At 44.2% G+C, this 19,476-nt stretch overlaps 1 protein-coding gene and 1 pseudogene across 1 annotated transcript; one reads left to right on the plus strand and one right to left on the minus strand.

Annotated features, from left to right (window-relative positions):
- LOC135362416 (olfactory receptor 8B8-like) overlaps nt 1-19,476 on the plus strand; it is a 111,218-nt pseudogene that overhangs the window by 16,340 nt on the left and 75,402 nt on the right.
- PANX3 (pannexin 3) lies at nt 3,700-10,243 on the minus strand. Its single transcript, XM_045894803.2, has 4 exons — nt 10,063-10,243; nt 8,532-8,674; nt 5,872-6,086; nt 3,700-4,339 (listed from the first exon to the last, which is right to left on the minus strand). Exons 1-4 carry the CDS (start codon nt 10,241-10,243, stop codon nt 3,700-3,702), a joined length of 1,179 nt encoding a protein of 392 aa, XP_045750759.1.

Genomic DNA, 19,476 nt, shown 5'->3' on the forward strand with positions numbered 1-19,476 from the left:
GGCGGTGAGCCTGCGGTGTTCGCGGCAGTGCCGGTCGGCGGGCCCGAGCGGGGAGGCGGCCGGGTGAAGGTGGCGGGAGACGGTTTTCTGTGACTCCGCGCTGTGTGCCTAGCTGGGGTGTGTGGAGCTGAGGCCTAACCACCCCGCCCCGTATTCCCGGCGCGAATCTCACACTTGCTCCCGCCAGCGCACTGGGTTTCAACGCCAGTTTCCCACACTTCTTAACACAGGTCTTCCCGGATTGTGGGACGCACTTGAACCCAAGTGCTGGGACTGCGGCTTTCTTGTATACAGCTCGCAGAAAGGTTTCTTGAGAGCCTATTAGGCCGTGATTTTACGAGGATCCGGGACGACACTAGTGAATGGAAAAAAAGGCCTCTGCCTCCTCAGGTTAGACTCTAATAGGGAAGACGAGATCTAACGCGCAATTTTAATAACATGCTAGCACTAAGTAGGCACTCAGTAAACGTTTCCTTGACGAAACTACAAGTATGTTTATAGCTAACTTTGTAGCCGAGGTCTATCTACAATCATCAAATAAGGAGGGTAGACAGTTGTTTACGAAGCGGTATAGGGAAAGGCTCAGGTTTGCAAGATGAAAGGCATGTATTCCTGCTTATTCCAGCAATGCCGTAACTAGCTGAGTGAGCCTCTGCGTCATAGGTTTTTCCTGTTTAAAACTGAATCTACTGTTTAGAATAATGGGGGCTAGTGAGGGTTCTAAGTTGTAAGGTACTCTTACTGATCTAAAATATAATTACAGTTACATATTCAAAACGTAGGCTTCTAGAGTTGTATATGGAAATTAAGGAAACTATGTACATAGTTAAAACAAGTGAATTACTGGAGAAAAATGTAACGCTAATGGGTATAAGTAACTTATAATCAGCGTTCAAAAAGAGAGGTTTAGAATTGATGACCCAGGTATGTCATTTCTGCAAACTATAAAAAATAGTGACAGGGTCTGACAAAATGGTTTTAACACAGCAGAGTCTTAGGGAAGTTCTTTTATGTCCCTCCATACTGAAGGCTGCCCTTGTTGGACTTGGCTGGGTTTTAATAGAGCAACTCCTCAGGGAGCCAGTGTGCTTTCAGAACCATAACTCAAGGCAGCCATAATAGAATCATTTTTGGAAACTGCCAGGAATATTTCCAGCCTACGAAATACCCACAATCATACCTTTGCTAGTATAGATTGCTTCTTGGAACCTGAGAAAAGATAATTGAGTGATAGGGAGAGATTGTCTTTTTCTTTTTTTCTTTTTTAAAATCTGTTTGCCAACTGCATGATTTATTTGCTGTCCAGCTATATTTTGTCCTTGCAGGCTTTGTGATCTGACTTTATTTTCACTATTCCTCTTCATATGCTGGTATCATACCTAGTGGGAGGGAAAGTGTGATCATTGCTTTAGTTTTCAAGCTGCTCTGGCCAATGGATTTCAGTGGAATTTGAATTAAAATATTTTTTCATCATTAGAAACATTTCCCTACAACTTATAAAACACTGTGTGCAAGTTTTAGATATTTAGAAAATATAGTACAAAGAAGATTTTTAAAAATCCATAATGTTGCCACACAGGGTGAGCTGTTTTTAACATGTGTGGTTAATACTTTCATGCATTTTGGGCGCCTGGGTGGCTCAGATGGTTAAGCGTCTGCCTTCAGCTCAGGTCATGATCCCAGGGTCCTGGGATCGAGTCCCGCATCGGGCTCCCTGCTCCTTGGGAGCCTGCTTCTCCCTCTGCCTCTCTCTCTGTCTCTGTCTCTCATGAATAAAAAAAAAACAAAAAAAAAACAAACTTTCATGCATTTTTATGTATGTTAGATAATACAAGGTTTCCTTTTTTTCCACTTACCATTATTATAGTCATTTTGTGGTGTTATTACGACTGCTTTATAAGCATAATTTCAAACGGATCCTTAATATTCTAGTTATGGCATAATAATTTTACATGATTACTTCCATGTTGTTTGGTTTTTGGTCATCAGTTGCTGTGAAGTGCATCTTTGCGCACAAAGCCTTTTTTTTTTTTTTTAAAGATTTTATTTATTCATTTGAGAGAGGGAATGAGAGATAGAGAGCATGAGAGGGGGGGAAGGTCAGAGAGAGAGGCAGACTCCCTGCCGAGCGGGGAGCCCGATGCGGGACTCGATGCCGGGACTCCAGGATCATGACCTGAGCCGAAGGCAGTCGCTTAACCGACTGAGCCACCCAGGCGCCCTAAAGCTTTTTTTTATACAAGATTATTTAGGGGCTGGGTCCGTGCGCTCCAAACAGTATAACATTGCCAAGCAACATTCAGTCACTTATTTATTCAGAAGAGTATTTATTTAGTGCCCACTATGACCCAACTTTTAGGAAACTTATTTAAGAGGAAAAGCCAGGCACCTGTCTGGGTGCCTGGGCAGTATTAATACAGGGTAATAACTTTTATCTCAGAGGTAGGTATTGAATGATGTGGCAGCACATAGTTAGGGAACAGGGGAGGAGATAGTTAGGGAACAGCCATGTAGAAGAAAATACGGCTGGGCAGACTCTGAAGGAGAGCTGGTGGAGGCCAGTGAAGAACGGAGGAGGGCATCTTGAGCAGGGGAGACAGCACATTCAAAGGCTCAGCATCATCAGATGCGTGGGAGCAATATAATTTTTCTGCTTACCTATATGAGGAAGGGTCTGAATGGCCTATACAAAAATTCTCTGAAGAAATATGCAGCTCTAAAAAGAAATATCCAATGAGAGACAACATGGTATTGTGGGCTGAGCGGGGCATCTGAAGTCAGACTAAGGTTCCATTAAGTCCAGACACAGAAATGGAAGTTAGAAGCTAAAATGGGATAATGAGTCAGAGAAGAGAGAGAAAGGGCAACAGCACTTTACTATCATTCCCATTTAGGTCTAAGTGGTTGCTATTCAGTGATTGGTTCTAAATGGAGGAGGTATAGCATCCCCTGGAGGATTAGAAGCACACCTGGACCCATTAGGAGTCATGAAGGAGTCCACAGCCCATAACCCCAGCCCTTGGTGAAGTGAGTTTCTGGTTTAGATGATGAAAACCACCATAGCTCCACCCACAGCTGACGCATGGCCCTGGCCTTGTTCTATGCTGTCCTAACCCCCAACAGCAGGTAAGTTCCTGCATCATTATCTTCTGGCCCACTCTGCGGGCCACACAGGGTCTGGGCAGGGTCAGTGACTTCCACGAGGCAAGCTGGCAAGTTCCTAGGATTTCAGGCCACACCACAGGGTTTCCAGGGATTTCACGTTTTTATTCACTTGGCAGATTGCCCCACATGCTCTTTGGGTTAAGCTGAGTGTGCATCCTAGAAGGGCCATGGAGTAAATATACAGAGAAGAACCTGCCTCCATAAATAGCCTTTGGAACTTTCTCTCCTTGTAGAATGTCTAGACTTTTAGTTTAGTTTTAGTTTTAGCTTTTTTTTTTTTTTTCTATCCTCATAGAATGCTCTAGACCTAATTTTTTAAATTCTTTGACTCTTCAGCTCTAACTTACAGATTTGTTTTCATGTGTTGATTTTATCTTCTCACCTTTAGGAAAACATAATACAGGATGGATGATTCAGCTGAATCCACACTTAGCATTTCTAAAGTTGGTATTTTTGTACATTAGTGTGTGAGGATTGTGAAGAAGGAGGGAGAGTTTTACTTTCCATAAAATTTCTTGCTCCATGGTTTCTTAACTAAGGGTTTTCATCACCTATTCGATGGGTGAGATGTTTAGGTTTTGAGGGTTCTAAGCCAGCCAATAATGTCATGAAATCGACCACTGTGTCAATGTTGTGCTTCTGGGTGGTTGTGTCCTTCAAAACACATAAGACACTCAACCAGCTAAAAGAGATGAGCTCAGAGATGTTGGCTCGGAGGAAAAGAAGGATCACATTGAGGTCATTGATAGGGCATCCCAGCATCTTTCTGCTGAGGAGATCAAAAGCTGGGAGCATCTCATAGACGGATAGTAGTCGTTTGTCCCACCGACATAGTCGTGTGAGGTTGTATATTATCACTGGAACCAACAGGGTGTATATTGTTATACTGGAGAGACTAGCAATTTGCAAAACTGACAGAGAGGTCAGCCTGCACGTGATCAGATGGGGCATGTGGGTCTCATCACTTAGCAGCCCTGTTTTGACGGAACAGCTGAATTCCTCTTGGGAGAAGACATCCAGGTGGAAGTGGCCAAGGTACAGGTAGATGGCTGAGGTGAAGAGGAGCAAGAGGGAGTTCCTCAGCAGGTAGGTAGCCACTAGGGAATGTGAGCGCTGCTTACATGCCAGGTACCGCTCTAGCAAGGGGAATTCGAAGTATCGTTCTTTCCGTGCCCTGGGCAGGGGAAGAAAGGAAGCAGGGTTAGGAGAGACCATTTAGAACCATATCCTGAGAGAGCCATGTGGGGACGTAATGGAATCTGTGCGTCCGATGTGGCGTTCTTGGCTCACATGAAAATCTGCCTTCCCTGAGCATAACCACTCCTCTCCCCAATGAGGTGTGTGAGTAGATCTTCATTCTCCAACTAATGAGTGCAATGTGGTCAACCCAGTGAATGATCAGTGAATAACCAATGGTCACACTCGATTTCTGCCCAGCAAGGCAGACTAAACCTTCAAGCTAAAATGGGATTCTTAGGAAGCAATAGGCTTATTGAATTAGCACTGGACTGGGAGTCTAGATAACCACATTCTGGTTCTTGGTCTGTATACTCTGTGGATGATTTTTAGGCCAATTCACCTATTTTATAAAAATAAACATGCTAACAGGTATTTGTTGAGACCTGTGGTGTTCAGGCACATGTAAGCCAGTCTCAGCTCTGAAGGCGCTTACGGTCTGGCTTGTGGGGAAGAGGCAGATAAGATATGCAAATAGGAAATAAAAATCATGCTTGATTTGTGGCTAAAATGATGGATACAAACCATGGTGTTGTAAAAGTTAGGAGAGAGGTAATGGCACGGACCACAGTGTTCGGAAACCTTTACAGAGAATACTGTCTTAGAGATGGCCTTCAAGAGGTAGATGGAGTCCAGAAAGATAGATGGCAGAGGAGCTTTTTCCAGAGGAAAAAGCATGTGTACAAACACGAGACAGAATACCGTTCAAGTCTCAGCTCAATGCTCCTCTTGGTGGGGCGCCCCCTGGCCGCCCGATTTAAAACTGCACCACACCACCACCCTCCAACTTTTCTGACCCCCTCACCCAGCTTTACATTTTTCCCCCTTCAAACCACATATCTTCTGCCATGTAATTTGCTTTCGTGTTGTGTTTATTTGTTGTCTGTTTCCCCTCAGTAGAATGTGAGCCCCATATGGGTAGGGGTAGCTTTGTCTCCTCTCCACCCCTGCCCCCAACACACACAGCACACACTGATGGGTCCGAAGCACCCAGAACAGCACCTGGGATGCAGTAAAGGATGCACGAATGCTTCAGTGAATGAATGGTTATTCAGGAGAAGAGGAGGAGACTGCCTGGGTGGAGTGGGAGGTTTCTGTCACTTGGTGGTCAGAGGTGTGAAAAAGTAGTTGGTGACAGTGTGTAGAAGGCCTTGGAAAAATAGTTGGGAGAATTTGGGTCTTTTTCTGGAGGCACGGGGGGGAGGGTCTGAGCGGGGGGGATGGTATATGGAAGTGGTACATTAGAGACATTAGTCCCTTTGTGACTCGGGGTGTTCATCTGTCAACTAAGGAAGAGTCCTTTCTCTCCTCCCTGTAGAGAAATGATAGAAAGTGAGTGAGATGGTATCTTAAACACTCTGGATTCTTGAGAAGGATGGTACAGAGGAGAGTTTAAAGATGACCCTGCACAAGGATATTGTGTTAACGTGCAGTTGAGTCCTTCAGAAAGGGGTGGGAGAGGCCACTCACTTCTCCATCTCATCCCAGAAATCATGCGGGTCTGAGCTCTTCTGCCGGATCTTCAACATGTGCTGCACCAGGCGGATGGAGCGATTATAGGATTTGTCCAGTTCGCTGATGATGAAGAGCAGATCTGAGCTGAGGGCCGGCGCCGCCACATACTGCCACAGCAGAATGGGCAGGTACATGACCACAGCCAGGGCCAGCAGGGAGTAGGGGAGGGCCTGTGGGGCGAGAGTGAGCTGAGGAGGGAGGCCCAGGGTGCAGGGGCCTTGTAGACAGAGCTCTGAGTGAGGGGTCTCATTCCCTGCTTCCTGCCTCAGAAAGGGGAGGCAGGTGGGGAATGAGCCACCACAGGCCCAGGACTTAAGGCTCTCCGCTGACTTGGCTGAATATAGTGAAGCCCAGAGGAGAAGGGATGGTGGGTCTCTCTGCTCCCCAGCTCCACTCCTCAGATCTGGAGTCTGTGTAGGTGTGGAGGACCCCAGGGAGGGCAAAGGGAGGGAGAAGGACAGAGGGAGGGAAGGAAGGAGAGAGAAGGGGAGAAGGGGACAGAGAGAGAACATGAGAACACACCCCCTGTTCCCTATGAATGTTAGCCTGGGTCGCTAACCAGAGAGCACGGCCAACTGTGGTCATGGCGTCACATCCTGGGGGAGAGCGACCTTCATTCTCCATCAACCTCTCTTTCTTTGACTGCTCCAAGTTCTTATTGCTAGGCATCCAGAGTCTGTTAGCTTTCAAAGCCCAGCCAGGGGCCCCAACATCGCTGAGGGGAGGAGGTCAAATCCCACATCCTCCATGCCTTCCCTGACTCCTCTCCTGTGCGGTGGTCCTTTCATCTCTGCAGTCGTGGTCATGCCAAACGACACCCTCAGGGACTGCCTTGGAATTCGTTGGGGGCCACTTCTGTTATGCATGTACACAAGCTGACATTGAGGTACGTGGGAGTCTTGTGTTCTCAACTAGACAATATGCTACTTGAGACAAGCCACTATTTTGGCCACAGTAAAAACTCTACTTGTTGTAGGCTTTTTGAAGCTACATTTGTGCGAGGTGCTTCACCTGCATGTTTCTTCTGAGCATCAGGAGGATGCTGCCGGGCAGGCACTATTAATATCTCTATCTTACAGACAAGGAGACTGAAGCACGAGAAGGTTAAGTGACCTGGCCAGGGTTACACATCTCGTGGGTGGGGGAGCAGAATCGGGAACTAGGCAGTCTGATTTTGGGGCTTATTCCCTTAAAGACTACTTGACTATAGCTTTTCTTGCAGTAGGGATGCTTTTTATATTAGAGGAGAGTTTGAAGAAAAAGAGGGAGGATGCATATTTGGTGGCAGCTAGGTAGAGAAGAAAAAGGTGTGTGTGTGTGTTTCTGAACTAAACACCAGAGACAGGTTAGGAAAACTACACCAGTCCACTCGAGAAAATCAGAACCTTTTCATTCCTGTTCAAGAAATGGCATTTCTTGAAAATAAACTTCACTCCCAGAGATTCTGTTTCAGTGGGTTTGAAGTGGAGCCAGGGAATCTGGGTATAAAGAGCACTCAGGCGATCCTGACAGACCGTTTTAACTCTTTTCTGACATTTGAATCCCTTCTGCAATATCTTGACCTTGTTGCCATCTGGATCCCGCTTGAACACTTGTGACAGAGACCCCCATGAACTCTTTCCATTAAGTCTCTGGTTTTGTCTGGGTCCCAGACCTGTGTGGCCTTTGGAGGCCTTGTAAACTGTCATAACTGGAAAACGTCATGAGTGACTTCCGATTCAACATCGTGAATTGGACACCCATGACTTCTGCTCCCTCGTGAAGCCCCACAAGAATGACAATAAGGGGATAAAAAAGACCTAATTCTATCAGGACAAGGAAAACAGAAGACAAGAGCCATAAAACATTGCAAACTGGAAAGCAGTATCATGCTAGGAAACAGTGGCCCGTGGGCGGGATGGGGAGTTGAGGCAGGCCAAGCAAGCTGTTTTTGCACCACAGAGCTGGAAAGACCCAGGAATTGCAGATATGAGGTACCTCTGAAAATGGAGATACAGGTGGGGCTGCCAACAGGAGTATTGAAAAAACAGACCCACTGATCCTCCCTGTAACGTGACGCACTGATCAAGCGACTGCCCTTTCCATCCCCTGGCAGAGGCTTGTGGTTCACTCTTTGGAAACATTAAACCAAAGAGCTTTTGCACTTGGCTCCATTGAGGGCAGGGGAACAGCACTGAGAACTGCGTTAGTTGAGAGAATACTAGGTGCTGAGACCCACAGCTGAGTTCCTAGAGGGTTGGCAGCTGAGCTTAGTACCCACTGCCCCCTGCCCCCTCTGCGCGATTAAGGATCCAGTGATTCTTCTTGGGGACCGGCCCAAGATAAAGGATTACACACACCGATATTTGAGGTTTCCCCAGTGAAATGGCCCAAAGGCTTCACTGTAATCAGAAGGCTGGTCAGCCAGCCTCACTCATGGGCACGAAGCTTCCAATCAGATAAAAGTGGGCGACCAAAGATCACCGGACGCTTGAAGAAACACAGGAGTCAATGATGAAAATAAAAAAGCAGGGGGCGGGGTGGTGAAGAGACCAGAGAGAAGACAATGATGTGGCTCTGGCCTGCCCCGCCCCGCCCCGCCCCGCAGTGGCCGGATGGAGCCCAGCCCACCTTACCTTGTGAGGCCACAGGGACTTCATCTTGTGCTGGCCCAGCTCATCCAGTTCGTGGTGAACAAGCGAGTCCCAGCAGGAACTGTCCACGTAGGCGGCCTGCCGGATGCTGAAGTTACTGGGAGAGAAGCAGCGGATGGGAGGCCCTGGAACAGGAACATGGCTTGGGAGCAGCCCGGAGCTGGAGTGGAGGAATGGGGACCCAGGGATCACCCAGCCGAGAGCCTTCCAGGGGTTGCCTCCACAGCTCTGCTAATTTCCATCTCTGGCAGGCACTTTCTCCATCCCAGGCCCCAGTTTCTGGGGGCCACACGGCCAAGTCACCACAGGTCTGTTTGGCTCAGGCCTGCCCATGTGACTGGCCTTTGACGTGGATTCTTCCCTCTCGGAGCTCCCCCTGGACTCCCAGACACGGGGGCAGTGGGGGCGCCCCACACTCCTGGGTTTGGGGGTGAGACCTTCCTGAGAGGACTGACATCTTCTAGGTTCTAAACTTTAGAGGGTTAATTGCCTGGGCTTCTGCGCCCACATCCAGAGAAAGGGTGAGCAGGTTGTGCTGAAAGGAAAGTGGGCTCGGTGGGGGGAGAGTTTTGTTTTCCTGTCATTCTCTAGAGAGAGAAAGAAATGGGAACCAATGGTTCTTTCCATCTTGTGGGTGAATGAAGAGGCAGTGCACGGTTGAGATAACCCCTTGGGAAACATAGGAAGCTAATCGCACAGCCAGAAAAGAAAGCCAGAAATCCCAGTTCTCAGGAAGTCTACCTTTTCTTTAACAGGAAATTTGCTGAGTTAATCTAGTGCCTAGAACAGCAGATATACGTGTTTGTTCATGTTTGCGTGTGTGGCCACAGTCTGTGGAGAAGAAGGAATGGATTTATTTAGCACGTATGATATGTCAGGCTCTTAACGTATGTCCTCAAATCGGAAGCCTGGGAAGGGGAGAGTAGGAGAAGGCTGAGATGGTAAGAGACTCGTCTAAAGCATGGTTGACTAGGACCGTTAGCGGTCCGGGGTCCTGAAAACATGGAACTCCAATCTCTCTCATCCATATGAAAATCAAAATAAAAGTTTATTTTATTGCAATGCATAAAATATATGAAATACTGAGATTTAAACTAAATGATTTTATTATAAAAGTTGGGAAATGACTTTCAAAATTTTCGGTACCTCTGCTCTGTTGGTGCCCTTAACCCCTGCATCGCCTGCCTTTTAGGGAATGCCCAGGCCAGAGTCACAAAAGCTGGACAGTGTGGGAGCTGTCTCACTTCAGAGCCCAGGCACAGAGGGAAACAAAGCGGGGTCTCTCGTACACCGGGTCTTTTTTTTAAAGATTTTATTTATTATTTGACAGAGAGAGACATAGTGAGAGAGGGAACACAAGCAGGGGGAGTAGGAGAGGGAGAAGCGGTGCAGGGAGCCCGATGTGGGGCTCGATCCCAGGACCCTGGGATCATGACCTGAGCCGAAGGCAGACGCTTAACGACTGAGCCACCCAGGCGCCCCTCTCGTACACCGGGTCTTGGAGGCCACTTACCGGAGGAGAACTCCTGGGCAAATGCCAGGGACATCAGCAACAAGGGGAAGCCCACAGCTATGAACTTGACCATGCGGTCCAGGGGAAGTTCCAGGCGCAGTCCTTTGAGGCGGGGGCCTCTGCGGTCAGGCAGCAGGGCATCTGACAGCATGTATTCTGCAGCTGTGTTTGCGAGCGACATGGTGCCAGGGACCTTTGGGGTGCGGCGGCGGCAGGAAGGGTCCCAGGACAGTGGTGTGGGGAGATGGCCTCTTCAGGCAGCTGGCTTTGAGCAGACAGTGCCTGCAGCCCCAGCCTCGCGGGGATCTGTGCTAGGACCAGGCACTGGTTCTCTAAATAACCGGCCAGGCCCTGAGCCAGGCATCTGGTAATTAGAGGGAGGCATAGCTTAGTGGGTCCTCACTGGAGGAGGGTCGGGCGTCAGCCGGGGCTGGTGCCAGGCTCCTCTCTCTGGATTGTCCCCGAGCAGATGGAGCCCCGTGGCTTTATGCTGCCCTCTCATTAATAAAGTATTTTTGGTGGGGTGGTGGAGAGAAGGAGGGTTGTGGAGCCAGGGCCCCCCATGTAATTGGTGTGGAATTTGGGTGGAGATTGCTTAAATCTGTTGAAGGCCCTCATTTTGTGGTTAGGGTGGGAGTGGGGCCCCCAAGACCTAGCTAGGATTGTTGCTCCTACATTGTATTCTTTGTCTCCGTGACGATTTTCGCCTTGGGCCCAGGCTCTTTCCCAGAAACTACTCTATATTTGCTGTTAAATTTCCTTCCCTGCCTTTGGTCTTCTCCCACAGTGTTTCAGCCACATACATACAGTTTCCATCTATTTACAATTTTTTTTTTAGCCTCCGTGAGTTCTCTAGAAAGCTGGGGGATGGGTGGCAGTATTGAATAGTGGAAAGAACATGACCTTTAAAATTTGGAGGAAAAAGTCTCCCACTGTAGACCTAGCAGTACTCATTTTTTTTTTTTTATTACGTGACTTTAGGCAAGTCACTTTTGGTTCAGTATTCTCATCTATCAAATGGTATTATGTTGTAATCTTACAAGATTGTGAGGATTGATTAAGAGTATTGTATGTGAAGGTGCCTTGTAAACTAAAGTGTAGGGCAAATGTCAACTCTATTTCAACTTGGTGGAGTTGGGTGGGTGGAAAAGCAAACACTGGGCATAGGGCACTCTTGTCTCTAGCACCACCTCTAGACTTGGCAAGAGAGGACCTGACCTTGGCCTTCACACTGGACCCCTTTGGCTGTATCCTTACAAGGCAAAGAGTCCCTGGGGCTAGGGGGAAGTGTCCATTGGGAGGTAGGCCACTCTCCTAGCACCTGGGACACTGTAATTCCCTGTCGAGGTGGCCCCGGCCTGCTTCCAGGGCCGGTACAGGCCTTCTCCTCAGGTGCGTCCTCCCAAGGGTAGATCATGCTGCTGGTGTGCACTCCTGGGCTTAAGAAATTGCTTGTTGTAGGGATCTGGATAGAATTTAAAAGTCGTGGAGTGCCCACACATGTAACTGTGAGGCTTCTGGCAATGTGGGACTTAGGTGGTTTGGGAAGAAGGGATCTAGGAAGTCTGAGGATTCTAAATTCAAACCTGGCAATCCTGATCATTAATGATTATTATCATTATGTGTGTGTATATGTGTGACAAGGTAGACAGATAGAACATATTTTATTTAACAGCTTGATTTATAACTTTAAAATGTTTAGGTATATGGTCTGTGGGCCTCTATTTGAACTGTTTTTTTCCTGGGCTCACAAATGTCCAGGCTGGGCCTGCCTCTCTCTCCATCCCCAGGCTAGAGGCCAACTCTGATTCTCAGCTGCCCTGTGTGCAAAGTGGAATAATCCAGGCATGGGAACAGGATCTATTCTATTCCCCATTAGTCTCTCCACACTCTCATTTCTGTATCTTTTCACTGTGTGTGTTTTTGCCAAATGTTCATTATTGGTTTGTATGTATGTATTTTCTTTTGCCTAAATCATTTTACATTTTGTTGGAGTATAATTTACATTGATATGCACATATCATAAGCATAAAGTTCAATAAACTTTCTTTTGATCAAGAACTAGAACCTTGCTAACACCCCAGAAGCCACTTCTGTCCTCCTTCCTAAGTATAATTTCCCAAAAGATAATCATTATGCTAACTTCTAATAACATACATTAGTGTTGTCTTCTTTATACTTTCTAGAAATGGCATCATATGGATATATTCTTTTGTGTTTGGCTTCTTTTGCTCTACATTTATTCTTTTTTTTTTTCGGTGGTTTCAGTTTGTTAAAATTTGGTTAAAGATTTTGCATTTATATTTACAAAAAAGAACAAGCTTGATCCTGTTTTCCTTTCTTGGAAGGACTCTGGCACATAATGCTGGCCTTATGAAAAGAATTAGAAAAGACTTCTTTTTAATTTGTTCTCTGGAAAAGTTTGTGCAAGATCAGTGTCAATTCTCTTCACTAAATATTTGCAAGAATTCATAAGTGAAGCCATCTAGGCATGGGGTTTTCTTTGTGGGGAAGTTTTAGTTAATGGATTCAGTTTCCTTAATAAATATTTGACTTCGGATTTTCTGGTCTCTCTTCTATTAGCTTAAATGCACTAGTTTTCTATTGCTGCATAAAAACTGTACTAAAACTGAGGGCTTAAAACAGGCATATATTTACTTAACCTCCTCAGTTGCCTGTTGATGAACACTCATTTTGCTTATACTCCTCGTGCCACTGAACATGTGTATTTCCCCTTATGGTCCTTCAAGAGAATTCAATTGGGATATATACGGAGGATCTAGAGGTTTTAGGTCATAGGGCAGCATATAGTCACTTTATCTTAAGTAGTATATTGTTCTCTAGAATGGCCATGGTGCATAAAGTTCATCTCAAAGCGTCTGTAGATCAGAAATTTAAGAGCAGCTTGGCTGGGTTGTTCTGACTCAAGATCTCTCACGAAGTTATAGTCAAGATGTTGACTGGGGTTGCAGACAACCAAAGGCTTTGGTGGGACTGGAGGATCCAAATCCAGGTGCACCCAGTGATCATTGGCTGGAGTCTCATTGGGTGTTGGCAGGAGGCCTCCATTTCCTATCACGGGGGCCTCTCCATGGGGGCAACATGGCAGCTGGTTTTCGCAGAGCGGATACTCCAACAGATAGATCAAACAAGAAGCTATAATGCCTTTCAGGACTTCACCTCTGACGTTGCAATGGCTGTTTCTATTTTTTTCCTATTCAATAGAAGGGAGCCATGAAATCCAGCCCATATTCAAGGGGAGGGGAATTAGGCACCACATTTTGAAGGGAGTGTCAAAAAATATGTGGCATGTTTTAAAAGCACTACAGGTGACTAGTTAAATTTTTGAGGAAATTGTCCATTTTTCATCCAAATTGTCAAATTTATTTTGCATACCAGTATTTATTATATCCTCTCCTTATATTGTAGCAATATTTTATCATGAAAACATTAAATATAAAGCAAAGTTGAAAGCTTATACAGTGAACATCTGTAATATTTCTACCATTAGCATATTTTACTCTGCTTGATTTTTTTTTTTTAAGATTTTATTTATTTATTTGACAGAGAGAGACACAGCGAGAGGGAACACAAGCAGGGGGAGTGGGAGAGGAAGAAGCAGGCTTCCCACTGAGGAGGGAGCCCAATGCGGGGCTTGATCCCAGGACCCCGGGATCATGACCTGAGCCGAAGGCAGACACTTAACAACCGAGCCACCCAGGCACCCCACTGTGTTTGATTTTTTACACATCTATCTACCCATCCCTCTATCTACCCATCAATCCATGTTATTTTTCTGGGTACATGTCAAAGTAAATGGCAAATATTCACATACTTCTCTAAATACTTCACCATGCATATCACTAATTATACTTAAAATATGTTTACAGTTTGTTTCTTTTAAGGTAAAATTTACGTACAATGATGCACAAAGCTTAAGTGTGCATACACAGAATTTGACAAATGCATACACAGGTATAATCCACACCTACTCAAGATTAGAACGTTCTCATCACTCCAGAAAATTCCATTTTATTCTTTTTTAAGGATCCCAATTTTTTGGTGAAAACCCCCACACTTTCATCTAATTCATCCATCCTCTATTTTCTTGATCATATTAATCAGAATTGTTTTAAAATCCTTGTTGCCAACTCCAGAATTGGGATGATCTGAAGATCTGCTTCTACTGTCTCCTTTTTGCAAATGGTCTTACCTCCTTGTCATTTTTGCACTATATGCTGAACATTGTGGATAAAAGAACTAACTGTAAGAACCAGAGATGGCTCTAGATGATGCTCTCTTTTGCCAGAGATGTTTCCCCTTTCTTTTGTTAGGTACAGAGGGTAAGATGCTCATCACTGAATCCGATCAGGGACTGAGCTGAGTTAGGTCAGTGCTGGAGTTTTAATAAGATTCATTCCACAACTTAATTTTTTCTGATCTTAGAGCCTGATCTTTCCAGATTTTTGATGGGGAGTCTGTTGGGTCTTTGTCTCTTAATCTCTGGAAGACTGGAGAGGTTCTATTATCCTCTTTAGAGGATTTCAGCTTAATTCTTTCGCCTCCCACTGCATGTAGTTAGTTTCACAATATGGCCCCTGTTTTGAAGGAGAGACGGGTTGGGTGAGTTTGTATCAGTGAGTTGAATGCAGGCTCCTTCCCTGTGCAGTGTTTTTGTTTCCTAAATACCGCAGAGTGTAGGAGATTTCACTGTTGGTCTAGTCCAGGGTGAGTTGGCACCCACAAGCAGAAAATTCCTCCAGGGTAAAAATTCCTGGACATTGTCCTCTTACCTCGAAATGGGTCTGTCCCTTCTGGAAGTTTAATTCATCTTGTCCTCATTTCTTCCATAGCTTCCTGATATCCTGATTAAAAAAGCATAATTTTATAGTTAATATAGCCTTTTATTCCCTGCCATGACATACTGCACTTTACCCAAAAGTCTATGTACTAGAATTTTAATATTCATAAGTGATTTTGTGTTTCATATCTCATTTTCTTTCTTTTTTTTTTTTAACTCAGCCCTGTGCCTCTAAAGTCAATTCATGTTGCTATGTTCACAGCTAATCTGTTGTTTTTACTGCTGCAAAATATTTCATTTTACCTCCTCATTTGCTTGTTGATGAACACACATTTTGCTTGTACTCCTTGTGCCACAGAAAATGTACATTTCCCCTTTTGGTCCTTCAAGAGAATTCCATTGGGATATATATGGAGGACCTGGAAGTTTTAGGTCATAGGGCAGCATATAGTTACCTCGTCTTTTTTTTTTTTTTTTTAATAGTTACCTCGTCTTAAGTCATATCATATTGCTCTCTAGAATGGCTGCGGCTCATAAAGTTTCTCACATTTCCACATCTTCACTGATAGTTAACACCATTCGACTTTAAAATTTGTGTCAGTCTTATTGAATATAATAAGTATAGGTTCTCAAAATGTTGTCCAGGAACCCCTGAGAGTATCTGAGGAGCTTTTAAGGGGTCCATAAGGTCAAAACTATTTTCATACTAATATTAAGACACTATTTGGTCTTTTAACTCCCATTCTTGCAGGACAGTGTAGTGGTGTTTTCCAGAGGCTGCATGATATGTGGTATTTCAATGGCTTCTCCTATAGCAAGCAATCCAAGAGGGAACAATCTGAGCATGAATGCATCAAACCCATAGAATAATCTCAGAGGTTTTGCTCAGGGCTTTGGACTCGCCCTCTCTGACGCTGATGTGGAGGATGCTGGAGAGAAAAGGCATAGGAAACAAAGATTGTTAATAGCAACGACAACATTGAATTAAGCCGAAAAGAAAATTGTCACGTCAATATCATGCATGCTAGTATATGGGAGAAGCAATGGCTGATGAATAACTCACAAAAGGACAACTTTAATACCAGGCACGATGTCTATTGTCGAACCAATCAACCCCATTATAAATACCACAACTACCAGCTGGGATCTGGCTTGATGAGACCTGATGACAGCATGCTGTGGTCAGCGTGTAACCCCAGCCACTGACAAACACAAGCTAGGAACAGAGCTGTGACATGCTGTCCTCAAATGGTGTCTCGGACACAAAGTTCATCGGTACCTTAGGGGTAATCATAGAGCAGTTGCCGAGATCCATAAATTACAAGTTTCTGATGAAGTAGTATACGGGAGTGTGAAGCTGAGAAGTAGGAAATATTAGAGCAATCAAGACCAGGCTCCCCACCGTGGTGCTCTCTAGTAGAGGGCCTGGAGCCCTGGCTGCCTTGTGCAGCCCCTGAGAATGAACTCTGTCCCTGTAGAGGTATGTTGTGCAGCAATTCTCTTCCCGGTAGGAGGCCAGGTATGAGCATCTGCCCCCACTGAACTGTGTTTTACTCTTCTCACTACACTCAATGTTTGTTAGGAGTCAGATGAGCTGGGCAGTGTTTCAGAGATCAGCATGGTTAGAGGAAATGGCCAAGGCCTGGAGTTTTTAGGCCTACAGTCTTTTTCATACATTTAGAGATAAAGCTTTTTGTGTTGCATTTCTTGGGTCTGGATGTGTATTTTGCTTCAGAAATTTAATCTCCTTTTTCATAGAGGCAATCCCAAAATATTCACCAGAACATGATAATGTAAAGCTGACATTATCCCAAATCCAGGGAGTACAGCGTGGTGTGGTTATAGTTATACCATGTACTGAATGACAAGTCCTGTCCTTATCTACAAAGTGAGAAGTCAAAATATCAACTCTTAAGGTGTTCTGTAAACCCAAAATGGGATAATGCATATGGAAATATTTTTTTCAAATGCTCAGTTGCTATAGAAATATGAATTGCCATCAGGCAGCTGGAAATTGACTTTAGATTTTTCCTGGACCTGAAGCTCTATGATCCAATACAGCAGGAGAGGTTAGTTACCAGCTAAATCAGAGGGCAGTAGTTGGGGTGACAGTACCATGTGGTCAAAAAGGGGTACAGTCTGCACTCTGACAAGCCATGCATATCAGTATTTTTTTTTTTTTTATGTTCAATTAGCCAACATGGGTGATGGGTATTAAGGAGGGCATGTGTGGTTACGCATATCAGTATTAATGGAGATTGACTCACTGAATTTTATTTATTTATTTTTTAAGATTTTATTTATTTGACAGAGAGAGAGCACACAAGCAGGGGGAGCAGCAGAGGGAGAGAGAGAAGCGGCTCCCCACTGAGCAGGGAGCCTGATGCGGGGCTCGATCCCAGGACCCTGGGATCATGACCCGAGCTGAAGGCAGACGCTTAACCGACTGACCCACCCATGTGCCCCGACTCACTGAATTTTAATGCACCCAGTTGTAGAAGTTAGAAGACCATGAAGAAACTGTTTTACATGCTTGCATGTGGTATATGCATGATGTAGCCAAAATGAAGGAAAGAAATAAAAAACAAGGAATTGTATATATCCATAAAAAAGATGTAAATTATCACATTTATCTGTGAAAAATTATATATGCTTGTGAGTGTATGTATTGAAAACTGTAAAAAAGCAGAAAAGAAGTAGAATATAGTACTTTGTGTATTTATGCCAGTAACTAGATTTTCTTTGTACATGAAACTGAATCCAAATTGGTAGTTGGGTTAAGCCTCATGATGCTGGAAAGTCAGCATCTATGACTCCCTACAGTGTTCCATTAAAGAAAGATTAGATTATATCAACTGAGAATTTTCTAGCTTGAAAAATTCAGGAATCAGAATAATTTTATAGCTTAAAAATTGGGTAGATTAGGCTTGGAATATAGCTTATCTCAATAAAATTGGGAAAAAAGATGAGTTCTATCTTTTGTCTGTACTCAGAGGAGCTCAGGGAAATTCAGGTTAGGTCAGGGTTAGAAGTAGGTGAAGCCAGAAATAGAACATAATATGTTCACAGATCAAAAGAAAAATGATTTGAGTGGGGAACCAGATCCCCCTCCTCTGTGTATCCTTTCTATTGGGGTCCCAAGAAGTCTGTCCTTAAATTCCCGTCTTATGTCATACTCCACCCCTCAGAGTGATTAAGAAGAGGCACATAGAAAGTCACGGGGACAGCATTCACTCTAGAAAAAAGAAAACAGAACCAGGAAAGAAACATACTCATAGTACAGTAAACATTAAGTATTGAGAAATTCAAACTGTGATGTACCTATGTTGGGGGGATAGGAGAGAAGAATTGGGGGGTTCAGCGAGTATAAGAGAACTAAATCCAAATCAAATCTAATTCCCTTAGCAAATAACTCATAATAACTATAATGAATTAGAAACTATTCTGGGCCCTGAATTAGCAAATAATGTCTAAATTATGTCTAAATAATTGAGTGAATCAACAAAAGCACTGTAAGCATATTATTTAAGTCTGTTTTCCATCTTGACTGTGTGACCCTGAGCGAGTTATATGACCACAGGAAGCCTAGACTCCCTTAGCTAGAGCTTGGGAATTATTATAGTAGCTACTTCATAGGATCGTGAGGTTTAAATCACCGTGGGACCTGGTAAATAGCAAGTGTCCAATAAATGTTAACTCTTGTGTTGTTTATTATTATTATTATTATTATTATTATTACATGCTCACATCATGGTATTTAACCAAAGCGCTAGTATCCCCACAGTGGCAAAGCACTCAAATCTTAGACATGTTTTCTAGAAGCGTGCATCCTCATTGTTGGGAATCTAAACTGACAGACATCTGTGTCTAAGATTTATTTCCTAAAATAAAAATAATTTAAATTCTAGTTACTTTAGTTGCTTTACTTATATAATTAATGCTATTTGCATAATTCAGTAGAGTTTATGCATTCCTTTCACACATTTAAATCATTTAATCCTCATAAAAATCTTGGGGGCAGATGGTACTTATTAGCAGGAATTATAATATGTTTTTTATTGGTGAAGAAACTCAAGAGCAGATAGATTAAGAGATTTGCCCAAGGTCACAGAACTGAGAGATGACTTGGAACTTGAAACCAAAGAACTTTTTTTCCCTTGCCTCTAGTTCCGTGGTTCTTAACGTGTGGTTCTCAGATCAGCACCATCAGCACCCCCTGGGAATTTGTAATATAAACCTTGGGCCCCACCCAGATCTATCAAAATTCTGGAGATGAGGCCTGCAATCTGAGTCTTAACTTTTCTAGGCGATTCTGATGGACATGAACATTTGACAGCCACTGTGTTCTAAGTTCGTAGCCTTTTAAATATGTACACCTGTGTCTCTCAGGCACTTTATTCTTGATGTCTTGCTATTAGCACAGCACAGGGAAAAAGAGGAATGCTGTATTAGTATGATATATATATTATATATATATATTTAATCTTCCAGGAAACTAAAGCTCAAAAAGTTACTCAAATTACCAGGTAGCTAGTAAGAGACGGAACTGGGCCTGGGACCCAGGACCTCTGGCCACCAGCCCGTCCTGTAACACACTGTTTTGCTAGAACAGA

Source organism: Mirounga angustirostris, unplaced genomic scaffold (assembly GCF_029215605.1).
Source record: "Mirounga angustirostris isolate CCGP_5_RB_7025 unplaced genomic scaffold, mMirAng1.0.hap1 SCAF_13, whole genome shotgun sequence".
Lineage (NCBI taxonomy): Eukaryota > Metazoa > Chordata > Mammalia > Carnivora > Phocidae > Mirounga > Mirounga angustirostris.